The following is a 22295-nucleotide window of genomic DNA, read 5'->3' as shown; positions in this document are numbered from 1 at the left end:
AAAGCCACTGTTTGTATAGGAGAAATTAGGAAATCACCATTCATGACCAGAGAAAATCACAGGCTCAGAAAACACTTGCGAGGACCTTCAGTTTATGCCTCAGGCTAGTCTACAAAAAGGAGATAGCCTACAACAATTAAACAAACATATATACAAAAAACTAAAAAAAAAAGAAGAAAACCCTGAGGGAGGAGATGAGTCTGATAACCAGGGTTACCACATTATTTATTCAGATATCCAGTTTTGAAAAAAGTAATCACAAAACATAGAAAAAAAAAAAGGGAAAGTATGACGTATTCAAAGGAAAAAAATTAACCAACAGAATTTGTCCCTGAAAAAGAACAGATGGTACACCTATTAGACAAAGACTTTAAAAAACAGTTGTCTTAAAGATGCTCAGAGAATTAAAGGAAAATATAAGGAAAGTCAACAAGATGTGTGAACAAAATGGAAATACCAATAAAGAGAAAACCTAAAAAGAGAGTGAAAGTCAGTCATGTCCAACTCTTTGCAACCCCATGGACTATAGTCCACGGACTTTCCTAGGTCAGAATACTTGAGTGGATAGCCATTCTTCAAATTCTAGATATATGTATTACAATAATGGAAATGAAAAACTCACTGGAGGATTTCAAAGGTAGATTTGAGCAGGCAGAAGAATCAGTGACTTTGAACCAAGAACAATTGAAATTATAGAGTCTTAAAGAATAGAAAAAGAAGTGTGATCAGAGACTAAGGGACCCATGGGAACCCTTCAAGTGAACCAATATACATTTTGAGAGTTCTAAAAGAAAGAAAGAGACAAATAGATTATTTGGAAAAATAATAACTGAAAACTTACCAAATTTGTTGAAAGGTATGAATATAAACATCCAAGAAGATTAACCCCAAGTAGGAAGAACTCAAATTGATCATACCAAGCACAGACAACAAAGGACTTCCCTGGTGGCTCAGAGGGTAAAGCGTATGCCTGTAATGCAGGAGACCTGGATTCGATCCCTGGGTGAGGAAGATCTCCTAGAGAAGGAAATGGCAACCCATTCCAGTATTCTTGCCTGGAAAACCCCACGGACGGAGAAGCCTGGTGGGCTACATTCCATGGAGTTGCAAAGAATCAGATATGACTGAACGACTTCACTTTCACTTTCAAATAGATCCATACCAAGCATAGGCAGCAAAACCATGACGAATTGGGCTCTATTCCTGGAATTAATTAGATGATCATTCCAATAGATACAGAAAAAGCTTTTGACAAAATTCAACACTCTTTCATGATAAAAGCACTCAACAAGGCAACAATAAACAGAAACTATCTCAATATAATAAAAGCCACATGTGAAAAACCCACAGCCATACTCAGTTGTGAAAGATGAAAAGCTTTTAAGATCAGGAACAAAGCAAAGATTCCTACTCTCACCAAGTCTATTCAGCATTGTACTGGAAGTCCAAACTAAATCAATTAAATAAGAAAAAAGCCATTCAGATTGGAATAGAAGAAGTAAAATTATCATATGTATATAATCTTGCAAATAGAAAACCCTAAGTTCAGTTCAGTCTCTCAGTCATGTCTGACTCTTTGCGACCCCATGAATCGCAGCATGCCGGGCCTCCCTGTCCGTCACCAACTCCCGGAGTTCACTCAGACTCATGTCCATTGAGTCCGTGATGCCATCCAGCCATCTCACCCTCTGTCATCCCCTTCTCCTCCTGCCCGCAATCCCTTCCAGCATCAGAGTCTTTTCCAATGAGTCAAGTCTTCGCATGAGGTGGCCAAAATACTGGAGTTTCAGCTTTAGCATCATTCCTTCCAAGGAAATCCCAGGGCTGATCTCCTTCAGAATGGACTGGTTAGGTCTCCTTGCAGTCCAAGGGACTCTCAAGAGTCTTCTCCAACACCACAGTTCAGAAGTATCAATTCTTCGGTGCTCAGCTTTCTTCCAGTTGAGCGAATTCAAATCCTGAAAGATGATGCTGTGAAAGTGCTGCACTCAATATGCCAGCAAATTTGGAAAACTCAGCAGTGGCCACAGGACTGGAAAAGGTCAGTTTGCATTCCAATCCCAAAGAAAGGCAATGCCAAAGAATGCTCAAAATACCGGACAATTGCACTCATCTCACACACTAGTAAAGTAATGCCCAAAATTCTCCAAGCCAGGCTTCAGCAATATGTGAACCGTGAACTTCCAGATGTTCAAGCTGGTTTTAGAAAAGGCAGAGGAACCAGAGATCAAATTGCCAACATCTTCTGGATCATTGAAAAAGCAAGAGAGTTCCAGAAAAACATCTATTTCTGCTTTCTTGACTATGCCAAAGCCTTTGACTGTGTGGATCACAATAAACTGTGGAAAATTCTGAAAGAGATGGGAATGCCAGACCACCTGACCTGCCTCTTGAGAAACCTATATGCAGGTCAGGAAGTAACAGTTAGAACTGGACATGGAACAACAGACTGGTTCCAAATAGGAAAAGGAGTACGTCAAGGCTATATATTGTCACCCTGCTTATTTAAATTATATACAGAGTACATTATGAGAAAACCCTAAAGATCCCTCCAAAATAAATAAATAAATAAATAAACAAACTGTTAGAACTATTAAGTTCAGAAAAAGATACAACTCAATACACAAAATCAGCTGCATTTCTATCACTAAACAAAACCTGAAAAGGAAATTAAGAAAACAGTTCTGTTTAAAATAGAATCAAAAAGACTAAAATACTAAGAAAGAATTAACCAAGGAAGTAAAAGATGTGTACACGACAGGTAGAAAACCATAATAAAAGCAATTAAAGAATACATAAAACAATGGAAAGGCAACTCATATTTATAAAATGTTGGTACCACCCAAGTTGATGTGCATATTCAATGCAAATCTCCATTTTAAACTCCTAGAGATTTTTTTTGTGTGCAAAAATAGAAGAATCTATCCCAGAATTCATATGGAAGCTCAAAGGACAGTGAATAGCCAGAACCATCCTGAAAAAGAACAAATTTGTAGAGCTCACACTTTGATTTAAAATTTACTACAAACCTGCAGTGATCAAATGTGTGGCAATGGCATGAAGACAGACATAAAAACCAATGGAGTAAAATAGAGAGCCCTGATATAAACCCTTGTATGTGATCAAATGATTTTAACAAGGGTACCAAGTCTATCCAATGGGAACAAGATAGTCTTTTAGACAGATGATCCTGGAAAACTGGTATCATCATGTAACAGAATGGAATTGAGCCTTACCTAATACTATATTCAAAAATTAACTCCAAATGGATCAAAGATCTAAATATATGCACTCTTGGAAGAGAACATAAAGCAGAAGCTCCGTGACTTTAGATTTGGCAATGAATTCTTATAACACCAAAGGTATAGGCAACAAAAGAAAAGATAAATTGGACTTCATGAAAATTTGAAACTTTTATGCATCAAAAAACACATTAAAGAGAGTGAGAAGGCAACTTACATGATATGAGAAAAGATTTGCAAATCATTTGTCTGATAATGGATTAATATCCAAAACATATAGAGAACTTAATGAAACTCAACAACAAAAAGCAAGCAACACAACTCAAAAATGAACAAAGGACTTGAATATACATTTAACCAAAGAAGATATATGAATAACCAATAAGCATGTGAAAAGATGTTCAATATCACTAATCATTAGAGAAATGCAAAACAAAAGCACAATGAGACACCACTTCACACCTATTAGAATGACTTTTATCAAAAACAAGAGTGGGCTTCCCTTGTGGGCTTCCCTTGTGGCTCAGCTGGTAAAAAAATCCACCTGCAATGCGGGAGACCTAGGTTCAACCCCTGGGTTGGGAAGATCCCCTGGAGAAGGGAAAGGCTACCCACTCCAGTATTCTGGCCTGGAGAATTCCATGGGCTGTATAGTCCATGGGGTCGCAAAGAGTTGGACACAACTGAGCGGCTTTCACTTATCAAAAACAAAAACCCAAAAGAACCACCCCCCAAAATAGCAAGGTGTTGGCAAGGATGTGGAAAAATTGAGACCTTTTGAGCTATTGGTGGGAAGGTAAAATGATGCAGCAAGAGTGGAAAACACTATAGAAGCTCCTCAAAAGTTTTAAAATAGTTCTATAATACACTAATCTCCCTTCTGGGTATGTACCCCAAAGACTTGAAAGCAGGGTCCCAAGATAACTGTAGACCCATATTCATAGCAATATTATTCACATTAGCTAAGACCTGAAAGCAACACATGTGTCTATTGACAAGTGAATGGATAAACAAAATGTGGTATAGACATGTAATAAAATATCATTTAGCCTTAAAAAGAAGGGTAATTCTGACATATGCTGTAGCATGGATGAATGCTGAGAACATTATACTAAGTGAAATAAGCCAGTCACGAAAAGATAGGTGTGTGTGATTCCACTTATTTGAGGTACCTAAACTAGTCAAATTGTAGAGACAGAAAGTAGAATGGTCGCTGCCAAGTGAAAGTTGTTCAGTTGTATCCGACTCTTTGTGACCCCGTGGACTATACTGTCCATGGAATTCTCCAGGCCAGAATACTGGAGTAGATAGCCTTTCCCTTCTCCAGGGGATCTTCCCAACACAGGGATCAAACCCTGGTCTCCCACATTGCAGGCAGATTCTTTACCAGCTGAGCCACAAGGGAAGCCCAGTGATTGCCAAGGGCTGTGGGAAAGGGGAAATGGGCAGTTACTATTCAATGGATAAGTTCTGTAAGCAGGAAAATGTTCTGGAGATGGTGATTGTTGCTCAGCAATAGGCATGTACTTAGGAATACTGAACTGTACACTTAAAAATGGTTAAGAGGGTAAACACTATATGGTGTGTATTTTACCAGAGTTAAAACATATTTTAGTTTATTGAAGGCCCAAAAAGGTTTTGTTTTATATCTATTGATATATACATTATTAGGTATTAAAAATGAGAAAAATTTAAAATATTCACTTAAGATAACAGTAATAAACCACTACATGTTGTAAGTGGTTTTGAACATGTATTCTGTTCTGTGTAAGCATCCATTTCCATGGGATATAAACCTAAAATTTCTGGGTCTTAGGATATGTGCATCTTCAAATTTACCATAGCAGTTGATGCCAGAGTTTTTCCATCAATTCTTTATGAGCTCCCTTTGTTCCACATCCTGGCCAACACTTGGTATTTTTAATCTTATTAAAATTTAGTTTCATTTTAATTAAGAGACTTAACATTTTTAACCTTTCTCAAGGGAAATATGTAGTAGTGCCTTCCTTGTTCAATTCACTGAATACTAATGTGAGGGAGTAAATTTTCTTATGTTTCCTGGGTATTTGGATTTTTTTCTTCGTTGAACTGTTTTTTTACCCATTTTTCTATTGGATTACCTTTTTTTTCTTGCTGTTTTGTAGGGGTTTTTTTGTGTATATTCTGATTATAAGCTCCTTGTTTTATATATATGTATATGTATAAAATCTGACACCAGGTTTGCTTACCTTTATGGAAAGATAGGAGATGCAGCATGTTAGCATTATAGCATCAGGTACATAGCGCCATATTTTAGCCCCACCATGAACTGTTTGGTTTTAATGTGAGAAAACCTGGTAAGTAAATGTGGACTACTCTGGCGTGTAAGATTATAAAATGTAAGATCTTATAACAGCCGATATATCCAACTGTCAGATCCCTCAAGGGACTCATTTGTTTACAAGAATCTCACTAAGTACAGGGAAGCTATGGCCTTTGTTTTTCAGTAGGCTTTTACAATTTATTAACTAATCCAGATGTAGTTCATTAAGATAGGGTCATTTTTGCAATAAATAATGTTGCTTGATAACAAATCTGACATTTTATATTAATCTTATGTAGTACATTCCCATGGAAATATGCTAGAAAGTAAACTGAGGTCATTTCCTCATGAAGAAAGGGTTTAGGTCTGTTGGTTAACCCTTTCTCCCTGGAAAAAAATTGGTATCTTTACAAAATTGAACTTTCTAATCCATGAATATGGTATATTTCTCAATCTGTTTAGATCTCCATTATTTTCTCATAATAATGCTTGATAGATTTTTTATAGATGTCATGCACATTATTTATAGGTTTATTTCTTAGTACTTTAACATAAAATACCTTAAAAATTTTAATTTCTGACTGCTTTTGTTGGTGTATAAGAATGCAGTTGGTTTTGTACATTGTTTTTTATATCCTACAACCTTTTAAAATTCTCTTATTCGAATCAATTATCTGTAGATTTCTTTAGATTTTCTATATAATCATATTATATATAAATATCAGTTGTAATTTTGTTTCTTTTCTAATAATTATACCATTATATATTTTTCCAGCCTTAATGCAACTGCTAGGACCTTCAGTACAATGTTGAATAAAAGTGGTGAAAGATTCTCAATCTCAAAGGGAAAGCATTGAATATTTTACCATTGTGATATTTGTTATAGTCTTTATACAAGTTAAGGAATTTTTTTGTTACTGTTAGTTTGCCAAGGTTATTTTATAGAATATAAATGAGCATAAAATTTTATTAATTTTCTCTATTTAGATGGTTTCTGCATGTTTTCCCTGTAATCTGTTAATATGGCAAGTTACTTCAATAGATTTGCTAATAATAAGTCAAATATGCATTCCTGTGCTAAGTCCAGTTTGTTCAATTTATAAATTGCCCCACTCCAGTACTCTTGCCTGGAGGATCCCATGGATGGAGGAGCCTGGTAGGCTGCAGTCCATGGGGTCGCTAAGAGTCGATACTACTGAGCAACTTCACTTTCACATTTCACTTTCATGCATTGGAGAAGGAAATGGCAACCCAGTCCAGTGTTCTTGCCTGGAGAATCCCAGGGACGGGGGAGCCTGGTGGGCTGCCGTCAATGGGGTCACACAGAGTCGGGCACGACTGAAGTGACTTAGTAGTAGTAGTAGATTCAATATACTAATATTTTCATTAAGACTTTTGCCTCTATATTCATGACTTTTTTGTAATTTTGTCTTATCCTACTGAATTTTGCTATTAAGATTTGCTTGGTTTTGATTTGCATTTCTCTAATAATTAACACTGATGAACATCTTTTTTTGTGTCTATTGGCCATCTGTGTCTTCTTTGGAGAAATGTCTATTTAGGTCTTTTGCCCATTTTTTGACTGGGTTGTTTTTGGTTATTGAGTTATACGAGCTGTTTATATATTTTGATGCCCTTGATGGTTGCATCATTTGCAAATATTTTCTCCTAGTCTGCAGGTTGGCTTTTCATTCTGTTTATGTTTTCCTTTACTGTACAGAAGCTTGTAAGTTTGATTTGGTCCCATTTGTTTTTTTTGTTGTTGTTGTTTGTTTTTTTGCTTTTATTTATATTGTCCTGGGAGACTGACCTCAGAAAACATTGGTATGATTTATGTCAGAGAATTTTTTTTACCTATGTTCTTTTCTGGCGTTTTATTGTATCATGTCTTATATTTAGGTCTTTAAGCCATTTGTAGTTTATTTTTGTGTATGTTGTATGGGCGTGTTCTAACTTCATTGATTTACATGCAGCTGTCCAACTTTCCCAGCACCACTTGCTGAAGAGACTGTCTTTTTCCCATTGTTTATTCTTGCCTCCTTTGTCGTAGGTTAATTGACTGTAGGTATGTGAGTTTATTTCTGGGCTCCCTGTTCTGTTCCATTGATCCATGTATCTGTTTTTGTGCCAATAGCATGATGTGTTGATTACTGTAGCCTTGTAGTATTATCTAAGGTTTAGGAAGATTATGCCTCCTGCTTTGTTTTATTTTAAGATTATTTGTTCTAGTTCTGTTAAAAATGTCGTGGGTAATTTGATAGGGATCCACTCTTGGACATATATCCAGAGTTGTATAATTCAAAAATATACATGCACCACTGTGTTCATTTCAGCACTATTTACAATAGCAAGACAACCTAAATGAATACAATAGAATACAATAGAAACAACCTAAATGTCTTTTGATAGATGAATAGATAAAGATGTCTTTCTCAGAAAGAGAAAGATACCATATTATATCCCTATATGAGGAATCTAAAATATGACACAAATGAATATGTCTATGAAACAGAAAGAGACTCACAGACATAGAGAACAGACTTGTGGTTGCCAAGCAGGGGCAGGAGAGAGGGATAGTGGGGGAATTGGGGATAGCAGATGCAAAACAGTATATATAGGATGGATAAACAACAAGGTCCTACTGTGTAACACAAAGAACTGTATTCAGTATCCTATGATAAACCAAAATGGGAAAAAATATGAAAAATAGTATATATATGTATGACTGAGTCATTTCAGGTTAAGTGACTAGAGGGGTTTGAAAGTCACAGAAATTAGCACAACATTGTAAATCAATTATATTTCAATAAAAAAATTTTTTAAAGTACCTTGAGGGAAAAAAAAGATTTGCTTGGATCATGAAATGAGATGGGGAGTTAAATTCATTTTTCTTGTTCTCTAGAAGAATTTGTGTAATGTTGGAGATATTTCTTCCTTGGGTATTTGGTAGAATTTGTCATTGAAGCCAACATAATTTTTTATAAGAAGGTTTTTAATTACAGAGTCAATTTCTTTAAGAGTATTAGAACTTTCCATTTTAATTTTTTAAATTTCTTCTAGCTATGGTTTTCTAGGAATTTCTTCCCTCTTTTTTTCTTGGTCAGTCATGCTACGGCTTTAATCAATTTTGTCTTTTCAAAGAAGCAACTTCCGGTTTTATTAATCCTTTTTATTGCATGTTTACTGTCTGTTTCATTAGTTTTTGTTTTCATTTTTATTGAGGCTAGTTGCTGTACAATATTTATATAAGTTTTAGGTGTACAACATAGTGATTCACAATTTTTAAAGGTTTTATTCCATTTATAGTTATAAAATATTGGCTGTATTCTTTGTTATATATTTTAGTGCTCTTATCTTTATTATTTTGTTTTTTCTACTTTTGAGGGTGGAAGAGATCATATTACTATTAAGGTACAGTTCTACCTCTTCACTCACTCTTCCAGATCAGTGATTAAGAAAGGAGAGTCTCACTCCCTCTGGTTTTCTGGTCAGTCCAAGTCTTGGCTTGGACATTTCTTAGAAGGTTGTGTAAAGTTGTCTAAGATTTGTTTGCATTTTTAAAAATGTGTTCAAATGTTAGTCCTACTTTCACGTTAGCAAAAGTACCTCTCAATATGATTCTGTTACAGAATAATCTTTCTAATTGTCTGGTAGTAGAATAACAAAGCCGAACTTTCAGTTTTACTATGAGAATAAAATGAAGTTATTTAAATAAACACACTTTGAAGAAAAGGTGGGAACAGTACTGATACAAGTATTCTTGTTCTCATCACTGCTGCTGTTTTGGGCTTACCAAATGTAAATTTATCCAAAGTTCCCTCAACCATTTGCAATGATTTACAGTTGAGAGAAGATTCCCCAGAATCACTAGAAGGGAGACCAAAATTTCTGCAGCTTCAGCAATGGTAGTGTGTATCTCATTGCTGTGTACTCAGTTCTAGTTCTGGTTCCAATCAGTAATCTAAAATCCAAGAGGCTGAGCAAAGGGTTTTATTAATAGAATACTCCTAGGTTTCTCTTGGGTTGAATACCTTTTTAAAAATCAATTAATTTAGTGTACAACAGGCTGTGATCTAAATTCTGAAAAACTTAAGTTGACTGAGGCAATTAACTAGTCTCAAAAAACTGACAGTTTTTATTGAGGTCCTAAAACTGTTCTATCTCAAAGTGTGAAATTTGTGTTGCTTAAGAGAACAGGCTCTGGAATGGGAACACCTTAGTATAGATTGTAACTCCTCCAATTTGAGATGTGTAATGTCAGTTTCCTCAACTGAAATTGGAAGTAACACTACTATCTCAGAGGAGCTGTGAGATTAAATGAGCTAGTCCATGTATAGATTTTAATATTGCATATGGGACATAGTAGGCTCTCAGAATATACTTTAAGAGTAAATGAAAAGTTAGTCTTTTTGTAGAAAGAAGAACTGAATATTTTGTAGTAAAAATATTATAAGAGACATACAGAATCAAAGGAACAATTAAAAAATGCTCCTGCTGACTAGGAGTTGGAATGAGAGTTCATGTTGGTGATGACAGTTGAACTTGATCTTGAAAGTGGGGTGGAATTGTAGTAGCTATACTTGGGACAGAGGATATTCGTAGTTGGGTGACAATCTGTATGATCAAAGACTGGAAGTGGGGGATCTGGGAAGTAGGCAGAAAAGCAGAGTGATTTTAGAGAATAATGAGTTGTCTAGAGGGTAGAAACATTGAAAGAGTTTGCTATTCAGTGCTCAGTATTTTGACATCATGTTTGTATGTTCTGGAGGGCTTCCCTGGTAGCTCAGCTGTTAAAGAATCCACCTGCCGTGTGGGAGACCTGGGTTCGATCCCTGGGTTGGAAGATCCCCTGGAGAAGGGAAAGGCTACCTACTCCGGTATTCTGGCCTGGAGAATTCCATGGACTGTATAGTCCATGGGGTCGCAAAGAGTCAGACACAACTGAGCGACTTTCACTTGACACTTTTTGAGAGCCATTAGAGACTTCAACCTGCATTTTTAAATTGTTTCTATGGCAGTGGATCAGAAAAGGGAGAATTTGGAAAAAGGAAGACCTATTAGGAAGATTCTGCAATCACCTAGGCAAAAGAAGATAAATGGCAAAAAACATTACAACAGTACAATAAAAATTGGCCATGAATTAACTAGTAAAGGATGATAGGTGAAGGAAGAGTTCAAAGCTGATTCTGAGATTAAGAGTCTAGATGATTGGGACAATTTAATTGTGATATAGTTTGCAGATATAATGAAAATGAAGCAGTTTATAAGGGAAAAGTATAATTATGGTTTGGGACATATTGAGTTTGAATTTTATGTGGCAGGAAGGACAGCCAGCTGGAAATGTCAGCTTGAGGTAGTATGAGCTATAAATGTCTATTTGGGAATTATCTGCATGGAAGTGATGGTTGGAGTCCTGGGAGTGAATCAACTCAAAGTGTGGAGAGAGAAAACTGTTTAGAGCAATACCTAGAGGAATATATGCTTGTATTAGTGGAAGAAGGAGAAACAGCCAAAGAGGTAGGCATAGTCAGAGGGGTAGAGTAGAAAAAAGTGGAATATAAATTTCTTGGTTTTTTTCAGTCACAAAGTCGTGTCCGATTCTTTGTGACCCCATGGATTGCAGCACGCCAGGCTTCCTTGTCCTTCACCGTCTCCCAGAATTTACTCAAACTCATGTCCATTGAGTCAGTGATGCCATCCAACCATCTCATCCTCTGTCGCCCCTTCTTGTGCAAATTTTTTACAACTATTGAAATTTAGAAAACTTTGCAACAAGTTATTTGACTAGATTTCCTTAAAGAGATCCTGTTTCTCTTGTTAGCAAGAATAATTAGTGGCCTTACTATCTTTAGTACTCTGTGTAATATGCTGTGTTAACAGAAATAATATATTAATATTATCTGTATTAGAACGTGGAACTACCAAGTCAAACTGGTTTCAAGTCCTTGTTCCTTTCTACTCTCACCACTTTAAATTGACTTTATAAGCATGATGCTTGACATCTTCTGTTGCTGCTGCTGCTAAGTCACGGCAGTCGTGTCGGACTCTGTGCGACCCCATAGACGGCAGCCCAGCAGGCTCCCCCGTCCCTGGAATTCTTCAGGCAAGAACACTGGAGTGGGTTGCCATTGCCTTCTCCAAAGCATGAAGGTGAAAAGTGAAAGTGAAGTTGCTCAGTCATGTCTGACCCTTAGCGACCCCATGGACTATAGCCCACCAGGCTCCTTCATCCATGGGATTTTCCAGGCAAGAGTACTGGAGTGGGGTGCCATTGCCTTCTCCGGACATCTTCTGTAGTTCTCAGTAAAACTGAGATGATGGAATTTTATCCACAAAGTGGCTTGACTGAGAGAGAACTGGGTCTGCATGCTCAGTGCACGCTTCAGTTGTGTCCGACTCTCTGAGACCCTGTGACTATAGCCCGCCAGGCTTCTCTGTCCATGGACTTCTCCAAGCAAGAATACTGGAGTGGGTTGCCAAGCCCAGGGATCGAACCCACATCCACATTGCAGGCAGATTCTTTACCACTGAGCTACTGGGGAAGTCAAGAAAACTGGGAGGATCACTTAATTGTGCAGACTCTCATCATTCTTATCATAAGATTACCATTAGAATGGCTTTAAGATATTTCCTCTCAGTGCATAAAAAAAGTCAGCTGTAAAATCTGCACTTTACTTTCCTAAAATGTTAAATAGACATGCCTCCTGATACATCTGGTCATTGCAAAAATACAAAAAACAACTTTTAAATAGTTTGGTTCTGCCCTTAATGGCCAGATTTTGGTGTCTTCTTTTCTTTGGAAAACAATAGATTACAAAGTCACTCATTGCTTCTTTTTTTTCTACTAAACCCATAAAAAAGATTGTCAAAAATTCCAAATACCCCATTTTTGCCATTAGAGTATCAATATTACCTTCTAGTTAAAGCACTGTTTGCAAAAAAGTTTTCCACTATCTTGAAGAATTCATAGCCTTTAAAATTTCCAGTTCAGTTCAGTCGCTCAGTCATCTCCAACTCTTTGCAACCCGATGAACCACAGCACACCAGGCCTCCCTGTCCATCACCAACTCCCAGAGTTTACCCAAACTCATGTCCATCGAATCGGTGATGCCATCCAACCATCTCATCCTCTGTCGTCCCCTTCTCCTCCTGCCCTCAATTCCTCCCAGCATCAGAGTCTTTTCCAGTGAGTCAACTCTTCACGTGAAGTGGCCGGAGTATTGGAGTTTCAGCTTTAGCATCAGTCCTTCCAATGAACACCCAGGACTGATCTCCTTCAGAATGGACTGGTTGGATCTCCTTGCAGTCCAAGGGACTCTCAAGAGTCTTTTCCAACACCACAGTTCAAAAGCGTCAATTCTTCAGTGCTCAGCTTTCTTCACAGTCCAACTCTCACATCCATACATGACCACTGGAAAAACCATAGCCTTGACTAAACAGACCTTTGTTGGCAAAGTAATATCTCTGCTTTTGAATATATCTAGGTTGGTCATAACTTTCCTTCCAAGGAGTAAGCATATTTTAATTTCATGGCTGCAGTCACCATCTGCACTGATTTTGGAGCCCCCAAAAATAAAGTCTGACACTGTTTCCCCATCTATTTCCCATGAAGTGATGGGACCAGATGCCATGATGTTAGTTTTCTGAATGTTGAGCTTTAAGCTAACTTTTTCACTCTCCTCTTTCACTTTCATCAAGAGGCTCTTTAGTTCCTCTTCACTTTCTGCCATAAGGGTGGTGTCATCTGCATATCTGAGGTTACTGATATTTTTCCTGGCAATCTTGATTCCAGCTTGTGCTTCTTCCAGCCCAGCGTTTCTCATGATGTACTCTGCATAGAAGTTAAATAAGCAGGGTGACAATATACAGCCTTGACGTACTCCTTTTCCTGTTTGGAACCAGTCTGTTGTTCCATGTCCAGTTCTAACTGTTGCTTCCTGACCTGCATACAGGTTTCTCAAGAGGCAGGTCAGGTAGTCTGGTATTCCCATCTCTTTCAGAATTTTCCACAGTTTATTGTGATCCACACAGTCAAAGGCTTTGGCATAGTCAAGAAAGCAGAAATAGATGTTTTTCTGGAACTCTCTTGCTTTTTTGATGATCCAGCAGATGTTGGCAATTTGATCTCTGGTTCCTCTGCCTTTTCTAAATCCAGCTTGAACATCTGGAAGTTCACGGTTCATGTATTGCTGAAGCCTGGCTTGGAGAATTTTAAGCATTACTTTCCTAGCATGTGAGATGAGTGCAATTGTGTGATAGTTTGAGCATTCTTTGACATTGCCTTTCTTTGGGATTGGACTGAAAACTGACCTTTTCCAGTCCTGTGGCCACTAAGACCCTCAAAAATAGGGATCAAATACTGATAATGTATCAATGGTAGTAATAATAATTGGGGTTCACATTTATCAAATCGTTACTGTGTGCCATGCTTTGTGCTAAAATGTTTTGTGTACATTGATTCATTTAACAGTATTTACTGAGTGCCTACTATATGCCAGGAACTGTTCTGCGATAGGTTAATAAATAAGACAAACTAAAATCCCTGCCCTCATAGCCCTTTTATTTGTGAGGATGCACAAGTAATAAGCAATAAGTATGACCAATAAGTGCATTTTGGTAATGACCAAAATAAAGTATATGAACTGTAAGAAGATTACAACTACTGTGGAAAGATTAGAGCAAAGAAAGGAAGGTCATGAGTGCAGGGCTGGTGTTGGGCAGCAGAGATGGGTTGCATTATTAGATGGGGGTGGGGGTTGGGGGGATAAAATACGCCTGATAGAAATGGTTATAATTGGAGTTTACTGTATATACTGTGTAACTGTAATAATCTGTGTAAAGGTACTAAGGTGGGACCATGCCTGGGGTATCCAAGGAACAGCTAAGAGGTCAGTTTGGTTCAAAGTGATCAAGGTCAAGAGTGGTAATGAGCATAATGGGTGAGAGGCAGGGGAGGTTAATCTTGCTACTATGAAAGTGTTAGTCAGTCATGTCTGACTCTGCTACCACATGGACTCTAGTCCACCAGGCTCCTCAGTCCATGGAATTCTCCAGGCAAAAATACCAGAGTGGGTAGCCATTCCCTTCTCCAGGAGATCTTCCTGACACAGGGATCAAACTTGGATCTCCCGCATTGCAGTCAGATTCTTTACTGTCTGAGCCATCAGGGAAGCCCTCTTGAGGCACTATGAGACAAGTACCAAGATTTTGAAATGATTTGACTGTTTATTTATTACCCTCTGCAAAATACGAGATGAAAAGTCAGTGTTTGTGAAGTTGATGACTCATGAAACAGTGACTCTATGTCAGCTTTCTTTTCCTGCAACCAACACGACCATTTTATAGGGCTTATAATTTCATCAGTTTCTTCAATTACATATTACTTCTTTTTCTTGAAAATGCAGTAAGTATCCCTGTGAGATGTTTTAATACAAGGGTTCTGTGTTAGAATAAATCCAGTTTACTTTAGTTCTTGTAGCCTTTTCATGTTGAATGTTCTTAGAAACAAGAATACATTCATAATTATAATGACATGGTAGATTTTCCTCAATTTTTAAGTACAGAAAGCCACTCTAGATTACAGCACGGTGACGATGCCATCTAGTACTTTACTTATGTACATGCTATTAATGATTAGAAGTAAGCAGTGTAATGATGTGTGTGTGTATGCTCAGTCGCTAACTCATGTCCGACTCTTTAGACCCATGGATTGTAGCCTGCCAGGTTCCTCTGTCCATGGGATTTCCCAGGCAAGAATACTAGAGGCAGTAGCCATTTCCTACTCCTGGGAATCTTTCTGACCAAGGGATCAAACCTGTGTTCCATTCATTGCAGGTAGATTCTTTACCACTGAGCCACGTGGGAAGCCTGAGTGTAATGATAATTGCAAATTATCTGGCCTGTGGGCATACTAACTATGCTTGGAATGAATCAATACCTTAATAGTATAATTTGATCTAGAAAAACCATTTTTTTCTTCTTTTATTTTTATGTTTTTTAACACCAAAAGACATTTTTTTATTGGGGTATAGCCAGTTAACAGTGTTGTGATAGTTTCAGGTGAACAGTGAAGGGACTTGGTCATACATATATGTATATCCATTTTAATAGGTAATCTTTAAAATAATAGAAAATCTTTTAAAAAATGTATTTGTGCCTAGTTCATTGATTCCCTGACTCACTCACAGCCCATTCTTCATTGCAGTTTTAGGTTAAATGACTAGAGGGATTTGAAAGTCACAGTGAGGAGTCACTTTTAGGTAAAAAAGATATTTCATAGTTCATTTTAGGACTTCCTTCGTGGTGTAGTGGTTAAGGCTCCACACTTCCACTGCAAAGGGTATGGGTTCTGTCCCTAGTCAGGGAAATTCCACATGCCTTGCATTGCAAGAAAGAATAAAAAAGTTCATTTTAATATAAGCTAGGTCGATAAGTTAAAAGAGCTATCATTTATTCTAAAGTAAATTCCATCCTAGATTGGGAATACTGTTTTTATTTACTTCTTCATATTAAGTAGAGCTGAGCCAAATTTGTTGATTTTTATGACCTGGAAATTTTTCAGCATGGACTTTGTATGGGTAATTATTTAAAGAACCATGCTTTGCTAGATACATGGTTGTTTATATAACAATTTGTTAATCAGATAGTTTGGGCTTCCCGGGTGGGGCAAGTGGTAAAGAACCCACCGGCCAGTGCAGGAGAGGTAAGAGACATGGGTTTGATCCCTGAGTTGGGAAGATCCCCTGGAGGAGAAAATGGCAACTCCTCTAGTATTCTTCCCTGGAGAATCCCATGGACAGAGGAGCCTGGTGGGCTATAGTCCATAGGATCATAAAGAGCTAGCATGACTAACGTGACTTAGCATGCACACAATCGGATGGTTAATAAAAAGTAAGAAATTACGTCCTTCATGTTTCTTACTAGTCTTCTCACAGGAGCAGTAAATATACAAATCTTAATTTTGTGAGGTTGATGATTTTAATTGTTTAGCATTAACATCCTTTTGTCAAATGGGGGCATCATTGGTCTTTCTTAAGTAAGCTGTGTGGCAAGAGTGGTTTCCTTATTAAACTCAAATTATATTAAGGTAAATAATGTTCTCCTTTCACCTTATTTTATAAGGCTTCTATTTACCTCTATAGCCAGCACTCTTGTTAGCAATATTTAAAGTCCAGAAAGTTTTAGTAGTTTTATCAGGTCAGTTCAGTTGCTCAGCTGTGTCCAGCTCTTTGCGATCCCATGGACTGCAGCACGCCAAGCTTCCCTGTCCATCACCAGATCCCGAAGCTTACTCAAACTCATGTCCATCGAGTCGGTGATGCCATCCAACCATCTCATCCTCTGTTGTCCCCTTCTCCTCCCAACTTCAGTCCTTCCCAGAATCAGGGTCTTTTCCAGTGAGTCAGTTCTTCCCATTAAGTAGCCAAAGTATAGCATCAGGCCTTCCAATGAATATTCAGGACTGATTTCCTTTAGGATTGACTTATTGGATCTCCTTGCAGTCCAAGGGACTCTCAAGAGTCTTCTCCAGCACCACAGTTCAAAGCATTAATTCTTCAGTTTTCAATTATATTAACCTCCAAAGTTACCATCAGTTCAGTTCAGTTGCTCAGTTCAGTCAGTCAGTTCAGTTGCTAAGTCGTGTCCGACCCTTTGTGATCCCATGGACTGCAGCACGCCAGGCTTCCCTGTCCATCACCAACTTCTGGAGCTTGCTCAAACTCATGTCTATCAAGTCAGTGATGCCATCCAACCACCTCATCCTTTGTCGTCTCCTTCTCCTCCTGCCTTCAGTCTTTTCTAGGATCAGGGTCTTTTCCAGTGAGTCACTTCTTCCCATCAGGTGGCCAAAGTATTGGACCTTCAGTTTCAGCATCAGCCCTTCCAGTGAATATTCAGGATTGATTTCCTTTAGGACTGACTTGTTTGATCTCCTTGCAGTCCAAGGGACTTTCAAGAGTCTTCCCCAACAGCACAGTTCAAAAGCATCAATCCTTCAGTGCTCAGCTTTTTTTATGGTCCGACTCTCACATCCATACATGACTGTTGGAAAAATCATAGCTTTGACTAGATGGACCTTTGTTAGCAAAGTAATGTCTCTGCTTTTTAATATACTGTCTAGGTTTGTCATAGCTTTTCTTCCAAGGAGCAAGCACCTTTTAATTTCATGGCTGCAGTCACCATCTGCAGTGATTTGGAGCCCCAAAAAATAAAGTGTGTCACAGTTTCCATTGTTTCCCCATCTATTTGCCATGAAGTGATGGGACTGGATGCCATGATCTTCGTTTTTTGAATATTGAGTTTTAAGCCAGCTTTTTCACTCTCCTCTTTCATCAAGAGGCTCATTAGTTCCTCTTCGGTTTCTGCCATAAGGGTGGTGTCTTCTGCATATCCGAGGTTATTGATATTTCTCCCGGCAGTCTTGATTCCAGCTTGTGCTTCATCCAGCCTACCATTTCACATGAGGTATTCAGCATATGAGTTAAATAAGCAGGGTGACAGTATACAGCCTTGACGTACTCCTTTCCCAATTTGGAACCAGTCTGTTGTTCCATGTCCAGTTCTAAGTGTTGCTTCTCGACCTGCATACAGATTTGTCAGGAGGCAGGTAAGGTGGTCTAGCATTTCCATCTCTTTGAAAATTTTCCACAGTTTGTTGTGATCCACACAGTCAAAGGCTTTGGTGTAGTCAATAAAGCAGATGTTTTTCTGGAACTCTGTTGCTTTTTCTGTAATCCAACGGATGTTGGCAACTTGATCTCTGGTTCCTTTGCCTTTTTAAAATCCAGCTTGAACATCTTTAAGTTAATGGTTCACATACTGTTGAAGCCTTGCTTGGAGAATTTTGAACATTCCTTTGTAAGCATGTGAGATGAGTGCAAAAGTTACCATCACAAAATGTGATTGTTACCAATAAAAGAAAATGACATGGTTTTAAGAATAATGAAAAGCTTAGGATAAAAGTCTTATTATGAGTCTCTGTTTTGCTGTCATCATTGTTGTTTTAAGTATCTGAACAAGAGGGGAAGACCAAGTAAATGCTTAAGATTTAAAACGCACTTCTCCATACTCCCATGCATCTAACTGACCTAATAATATTCAAAAGTAGTCATCACTAATTAGAAGATATTTTGAGCAAAATCCAAATTACATACTAATGTGTGCTATTGCTACCAACCCCTGATGTCTGTAATAACTCTAAATCTGTTTTGCCATCATTAAATCTAGGTAAGAAGTACATTTGAATATGGTTATCACTCCACTAAAATGGATATGATTCAGTTCAGTTCAATCGCTCAGCTGTGTCCGACTCTTTGTGACCCCATGAACCGCAGCACACCAGGCCTCCCTGTCCATCACCAACTCCTGGAGTTTACTCAGACTCATGTTCATTGAGTCAGCAATGCCATCTAACCATCTCATCCTCTGTCGTCCCCTTTTCCTCCTGCTTTCAGTCTTTCCCAGCATCAGGGTGTTTTCAAATGAGTCAGCTCTTCGCATCAGATGGCCAAAGTATTGGAGTTTCGTCTTCAACATCAGTCCTTCCAATGAACACCCAGGACTGATCTTGTTTAGGATGGACTGGTCGGATCTCCTTGCAGTCCAAGGGATTCTCAAGAGTCTTCTCCAACACCACAGTTCAAAAGCATCAATTCTTCGGTGCTCAGCTTTCTTTATAGTCCACTCTCACATCCATACATGACCACTGGGGAAACCATAGCCTTGACTAGATGGACCTTTGTTGACAAAGTAATGTCTCTGCTTTTTAATATGATGACTGTATTTTTTTTTTTTGCCTCTCCTTGTGGCTTGTGGGATCTTAGTTCCTTGACCAGGGAATGAACCGGGTGCCTGCAATGAAAGTTCGAAGTTCTAACCAGGGAATTCCTGACTACTGTATTTTAAAAAACTATTATTTTGATCTCTCCATTACTAACAATTTATGCTACAGTTAGACTTAAAAATACATTATTTTTGATCTACTCAGAAAAGAACTACATTTGTAGATGATTGCACTGGGGGAAAATTTTTTTTAGGATTTGAGAGTTATATAGATATTTAGCCTTAAGTATTTAAATACTTTAATATTTCCATCAGTGTAGCTCTTGGCCTATTCTTATGTATAGGGTTAAAATATTGCCTATCTACCTCTCTGTCAGGCAGACTCCATAGGCTACAGCTGAAGATAATAGCTTAAGATTCATGTCTCATTCCTTATAGGTTACAGTTGTCTTGAAGTGACAGTTTTGAAGGACTTAAACTGACATCAAAGTATTCAAATGATCTGGTTAGGTCAATTAATGTTAATTTTCATTTTCCCCCAGTAAATTTTTTTAATGTTTTCTTCTTTTCTTTTTTTCTAGCCGAGTCCTATACCAAGTCCTATTTTGGGACGAAAGCCGAATGCTAGTCAGTCGTTACTTGTTTGGTGCAAAGAAGTTACAAAAAACTATCGGGGAGTGAAAATCACCAATTTTACTACATCGTGGAGGAATGGTTTATCTTTTTGTGCAATATTACACCACTTTAGACCAGATTTAATGTAAGTAGAAAAACTTTCCATTCCTATAACTATTTTGCTAATAATAGTTATTTTTTAAAAATAGCATAAAATAATTTCTTATCATGTGTCCTGAAATACTTGATTTTTTTTTATTACCCATATCTCAGAACAGTTTTTCCTTCTTGATGCTGAAAAACATTTTTTTCTGTTTTCAAAGAGCTTATTTTTTTCCTTAATCTCATATAAAAAACAGACTTAAGGTTACTATGAAAACTGTGTGTGTATTAAAATGAGACAAATAAGCTTGTAGCTGTTTATATACTGACAACAAAGAATTGCCTCATGATGAATTTGGTTGTCAAGACTAGTCGCTGGTCCCCTGCCTTAACTTCTCTTTTAAATGGAAAGCTTCAGGCATTGGAACTTGTAATCACTGTTTTTATTTATTTATTTCCTTAATTTTCCACTCTATTAGTTGTGTTGATTGAATTGCTGTGAAATTGCTAGTTACTCTTTGGTGTTACTGAATGTCAGATTTTAAGATTCAGTTTGTTGTAAAAACAGCTGTTTTTATCAATTACTGTATGTACCTACTGTGCCATTTTCTCCCTCAGTGACTACAAGTCTCTGAATCCTCAAGACATTAAAGAGAACAACAAAAAGGTAAAAATTACCAAAGGAAAAAAAATGCATAGTTTCAATTTTGCCTTCTCTGCAGGCTTTTATTAATTTGGGGAAAGTGAGGTTGTTTTGTGAGGTCCTAACTATAGCTCACAGAAGGCAGTCTGTTCCCTGCAGTTCAAGTAGGATGCATGGTTTACTCTAGTTTGTCATGGCCTTTAAAAATCACAAATGCCAGCCTGGCATCTGATGATAATAGTGTGTAAGAGCTTCATTAACTGTTAAATATTTGTTAAGGCATGTTGCTTTTATTTAGCTTTTTAGCAAGATTTAGCTTTTAAAAAGTGCACCTCAAACTGTTGTGCTGTAAGTTCAGAAAAAGCCGTTGGGAGGGGATGAAAGCAGGAGCCTGATGAGTGTGCAAAAAAGAATGCATGTGTTCCCAGAGGCAACAAGATATGAACACTGGTTCTTTTCTTTTTTTTTTTTTCCCACTTTCCCCCCCTTTTCTGGTAAACTGTACAGTTTTTTCCACATAATTAATGTACTGAGGTCAGAGCTTCCCAATTGGTTTGGGAAAAATGTTGATTCTTTCATTCTTGAAAGTAGCTGGATAGGGCTGAATGGGTAGAGCCCTTTGGGCCACCTGACTGTGGCTACAGGCTGACTTAACTGTGTACCCCCAAAGTGCAGCACAATATTGCAGTTTTCTGTGTGCGCCACATGTAGGAAAGGAGGAAGCACCTAACTCAACATATGGCAGGTACTTTAATGTTTTTTTTCTGCTGAATTGAATTCTTCAACTGAAAAGCATTGTCTTAGAGCAAGAGCTGTGGATAGACTTGAGGGGATCCTCAATCATGGCTTGGGGAAAAATTTTATTTTCTCAATTCTTTAACTGAAATTTAGCATTTTCTTCAGTTATAAATTTAGACATACCACTGTGAATTTAGGCATAACAAATCACTGTAGTATTAGCTACGCCTGAGACTCTTTCACCTTTAGAATCTCAGATGTTTTCATATCACTTTACAGTTGCAAACATCTACAATTACCTTTTAAGCTCATCACTTCTTCATAATTGTAGTAGTTGGTACATCCATAAAAAGTACATTTATTGTTTCTCAAATTCCATTTCCTTTAATATTTTCAAATATTTATTTTTCAATAATTGGTTTATTTTGTAATCATATGTATTTTATGCACATTAAAGCATTATTCTGAGAAGGGGTTCATTGCCCCAAAAATTAATGGGACAAAGTAATTAATAATCTCTAGGTTAAATGTTTTAATTTACTCTAAATAATTAAAATCACCAGTGATAAAAAGACTATAAAGGGAAACTTGATAGAAGTTCAATCAACAGATGATTATTTAAATCAATTTTTTCTAACTTGTGTTGCTCTCTAAAGCTAAAATTTTATATTTCCATTAAAAAAATTCTTGTTTATTTGCAAATGCATGATGCTGGCCTTAGAGAAATACATTTAAAATCAGTTTTTTAAATTGAAATATGCCACCAGAAAAGGTAATCTTTAAAAGTCAGTATAATTTTCTTTATAGGAATCATGCGTCAAAATAAGTCATTGTCATAAATTATTTCTTATATGATTTTGAGGAACTTGTG

The 22295-nt window shown here is 37.4% G+C and overlaps 1 protein-coding gene across 31 annotated transcripts in view; it reads left to right on the top strand.

The window, feature by feature from the left end:
• The window catches only part of EHBP1 (EH domain binding protein 1), a 580191-nt gene that overhangs the window by 459140 nt on the left and 98756 nt on the right, over positions 1–22295 (top strand). For all 31 annotated transcript variants that reach the window (XM_086326384.1, XM_086326385.1, XM_086326386.1 and 28 more), the window contains 2 exons: positions 19908–20086; positions 20662–20710. In XM_086326384.1, the coding sequence (XP_086182510.1) occupies positions 19908–20086; positions 20662–20710 (228 nt within the window). The remainder of the gene's footprint in view (positions 1–19907; positions 20087–20661; positions 20711–22295) is intronic.

Source organism: Bos grunniens, chromosome 11 (genome assembly GCF_055505025.1).
Source record: "Bos grunniens cultivar Pamir isolate PY7600 chromosome 11, Bosgru_T2T1.0, whole genome shotgun sequence".
In the NCBI taxonomy this organism is placed as follows: domain Eukaryota; kingdom Metazoa; phylum Chordata; class Mammalia; order Artiodactyla; family Bovidae; genus Bos; species Bos grunniens.
This window is presented reverse-complemented; position numbering and strand designations above follow the sequence as displayed.